Source organism: Pteropus vampyrus, unplaced genomic scaffold, assembly GCF_000151845.1.
Source record: "Pteropus vampyrus isolate Shadow unplaced genomic scaffold, Pvam_2.0 Scaffold267, whole genome shotgun sequence".
In the NCBI taxonomy this organism is placed as follows: domain Eukaryota; kingdom Metazoa; phylum Chordata; class Mammalia; order Chiroptera; family Pteropodidae; genus Pteropus; species Pteropus vampyrus.
This window is the reverse complement of record NW_011889048.1, coordinates 266,794-269,628: the sequence shown is the minus strand read 5'-3', so window position 1 is coordinate 269,628 and position 2,835 is coordinate 266,794. Positions and strand designations below refer to the sequence as shown.

The window sequence follows — 2,835 nt, the reverse complement described above, 5'->3', positions numbered from 1 at the left end:
GGGCACAGTGGCGCCTGCAGTCAAGCAGCAGGGTCAGCCCTGGGGCCTCTGGGGTGGGGCAAACCGCAAGGATGGGCCAGGTAGCCCATCGGGGTCCAAGGGCCCTGGTTGGGGCTGGGCTGCAGTCACCCCCGCCCAGGCTGCCTGGCCCTGTACTTGCCTCTTCCGACCAGGCAGCCCTTCCTCATACCCCATCATCAGCTCGAGGGTCATGAGGGCCTGAAGACGGCCATGCAGCTGCCCGGGGGCCCAGGCTGACCGCCGACCTCCCCTGCACTCACGCCCCAGGCCAGCTGCTCCCACGGCAATGGGGAAAAGGGCAAGACACCCCCGGGGGGCCGCACAAGGCGCTGTCAGGACTTCTGAAGCAGGAGGTCCCACAGCTTCGGGAGCGGGCACACTGGGGCCGGGGTTTATGCAGAGAAAGGAGTGCCAGCCAGAGGTGCTGCAAACCAAGCCCCCGAGCCCTGAGGTGTGAGCCCCCATCCACTGATTATGAGGAAAAGCCGCGGGAAGGGGACTGAGCCTCGGAAGCCCGCGGTCTGCGGACGGCACGGCGGCCGCACTCACCCGTGAGCCTGGCACACGGGGAAGCGCTTCTCCGGCACGCTGTCCAGCATCTCCTGCATGCCGCACACGCAGTACTCCATGACCATATACGTGCGGCGCTAAGGAAAGCACAGCCTGGCCGGGGCCCCCCCAGGCAGGGCCTGCCCTTGGGGAGCGGGGGACAGGTGCTCATGGGGACAGCTGGGAGAAGGCCCTGAAGGTGCTGGCGGTGGGACACCCGGGCAGCGGGGCCAGGAGAGCCGAAGCGGCCATGTGTCCCAGGCCAGTTGGAGGAGGACCGCGAGGCTGGGCCGGGCAGCCCGGGGTCAGGCCGAAGCCCCCACCCCTGGCTGTGCGTCCCCTGGGGACAGCCCCGAGACAGACACGGAGAGCTGCCTTGCCGGGAACCCTGTCCCGGCACCAGCGAGTCAGTGCGGGCCTCTCAGTGGGACCTGGGCCCCACACGCCTCCCCGGGGGGCTGGACAGATGGGGCCACATGCTCTGGAGAGAGCTGTCCCCTCAAAAAGGGCTAAGGCCAAGGACATTCCCGTGTTCCTCTAGGGTGACAAAGCTCCCACCCCCCACATGCGAGGCAGGGGCATGCCGGCCACGGGGCCCCAGACGTGCACTCAGACTGAGGCCGGTGAGCACTCCCTCTGTAGACGCGGCCCCCGCGGCCGGCCGTGGGCGACAGAGAGCAGAGGGGCAAGCCGTCCCCGGCCGGCTCGGGAACGAGGGGCCCACGGCGCAGCACCCCCCGGCCGAGGATATATCTTCTGCTTCTCCTCGTTGCACAGCACGTCCACCAGCTGGATGACGTTCTTGTGCCGCAGCCTCCGCAGGAGCTGGATCTCCCTGCAGAGGGGACGGGGCGTCAGCCAGGGCCTGGGTGCGAGTGGCCTGCCCTTGGGCCCCCGCTGCCGCGCCCCGTGCTGGTCTGCACAGGGACAGCGCAGGGGCCTCGCGGGGACACGCGTATCCACCGCAGACGAGCAGCTGGGAGGCCACACGGGACAGCAGTGTGAGGGCCCCTGTGCGTCGAGTCGGGCTCGCAGGGCCCACCCCGGTCGCTGAGGGCTCCCTTCCTCTCCTGGCGCCCTGGAGCCCTCGGCTGCTCCGGGAACAGGCACGGGGTGAAGGCAGCCCCACCAGCCCCGCCACAGAGGACACCACCGTGTCCCACCCACCTGGCACCAACCACACTGCCGGCCTGTGCCCAGGGCCAGGCCCGGGTGCCAGGCCTAGCGCTGCCTGCTCTGCTCCTGGCCTTCCAAGCACTCTGAGCGGGAGAGAGGCCCACAGCTGGGGGCTGCTGGTCGCGGCCCCTTGGAAAGCTGAACGGCCACCAACTGACCTAGTAATTCCGCTCCAGGTTCGTGCCCAGGAGAGCTGCACGCATGCGGCAGCGCCCCCCCCCCCCAAGTGGGAAGCAGCCACGTGTCCACCACGGAGGACGGGCCCTCGGGCACGGCAGCAGTGGCTCCACGCGGCTGACTGCCAAGGCCGACACAGCTGTGCACGCGGCACGCACCACCCAGGACCGCACAGCTGCAGCGGCAGCGGGCACCCCCGCTGCCAGCCGGGGGCTCTGGGGAGCACATCCCAGGTCCTCACTGGAAAGGGGACAGGCCCACGGCTCTGCGTCCCCATGTCCAGAGACAGCCCAGGCCCAGAACCATCCCCTGGGCTGTGTCCCCATCTGCCCACTGTCACCGAATTCTGACGCGAAGCTGATGACGATGCACTGTCCTGTGCAGCGAGACAGCTGAGCGCCCCTGTTGATGTCAGTAAAATGTGTTCTTAAAAAAAAAAACCAAAAAACCACAAAAACAGTTCACAAGCTTCATGTGCTGCCCACAGGGATGGAGGTGGGCGGTATCCGTCCAGTTCCCGGATCAAGGCGCTCTGTGCGCACTTGCGAGCCCTGGCGCTTACACCGGGAAAGAGGGACGTGCCGTCCACCTCCTGGAGACCCAGCAGTGGTGGGGACCACGTGCCCTGGCGGCGGGACTGTGTGTGCAGCCGGTGACACAGTGACCTGCAAGGTCACTGCAGGCGTGCAGTCGGCACGGCCTGAGCCGTGAGCTAACACAGAGGCAGGGGCGCGAGGGGCCTCCGTCACCGTCTGCCGCTGTCGACGGCTCCTATGAGCTGCCCCTGTGCCCGGGAAGGGAGAGCGTTTGAAGAGAACGGGAAGCCGAGCGGCTGGCAGGAAGTGAGGGAGGAAGCGGGCCTTCCGGGCCGGAGAGGCGGCGGCTGCGGCTGCTGCTCGGGACCTGCCCGCC

At 68.4% G+C, this 2,835-nt stretch overlaps 1 protein-coding gene across 1 annotated transcript in view; it reads right to left on the bottom strand.

Annotated features, from left to right (window-relative positions):
- Window positions 1-2,835, bottom strand: part of STK11 (serine/threonine kinase 11) — a 19,123-nt gene that overhangs the window by 11,102 nt on the left and 5,186 nt on the right. The window contains 2 exon segments of the mRNA XM_011375187.2: window positions 571-660; window positions 1,322-1,405. Coding sequence (XP_011373489.1) covers window positions 571-660; window positions 1,322-1,405 — 174 coding nt within the window.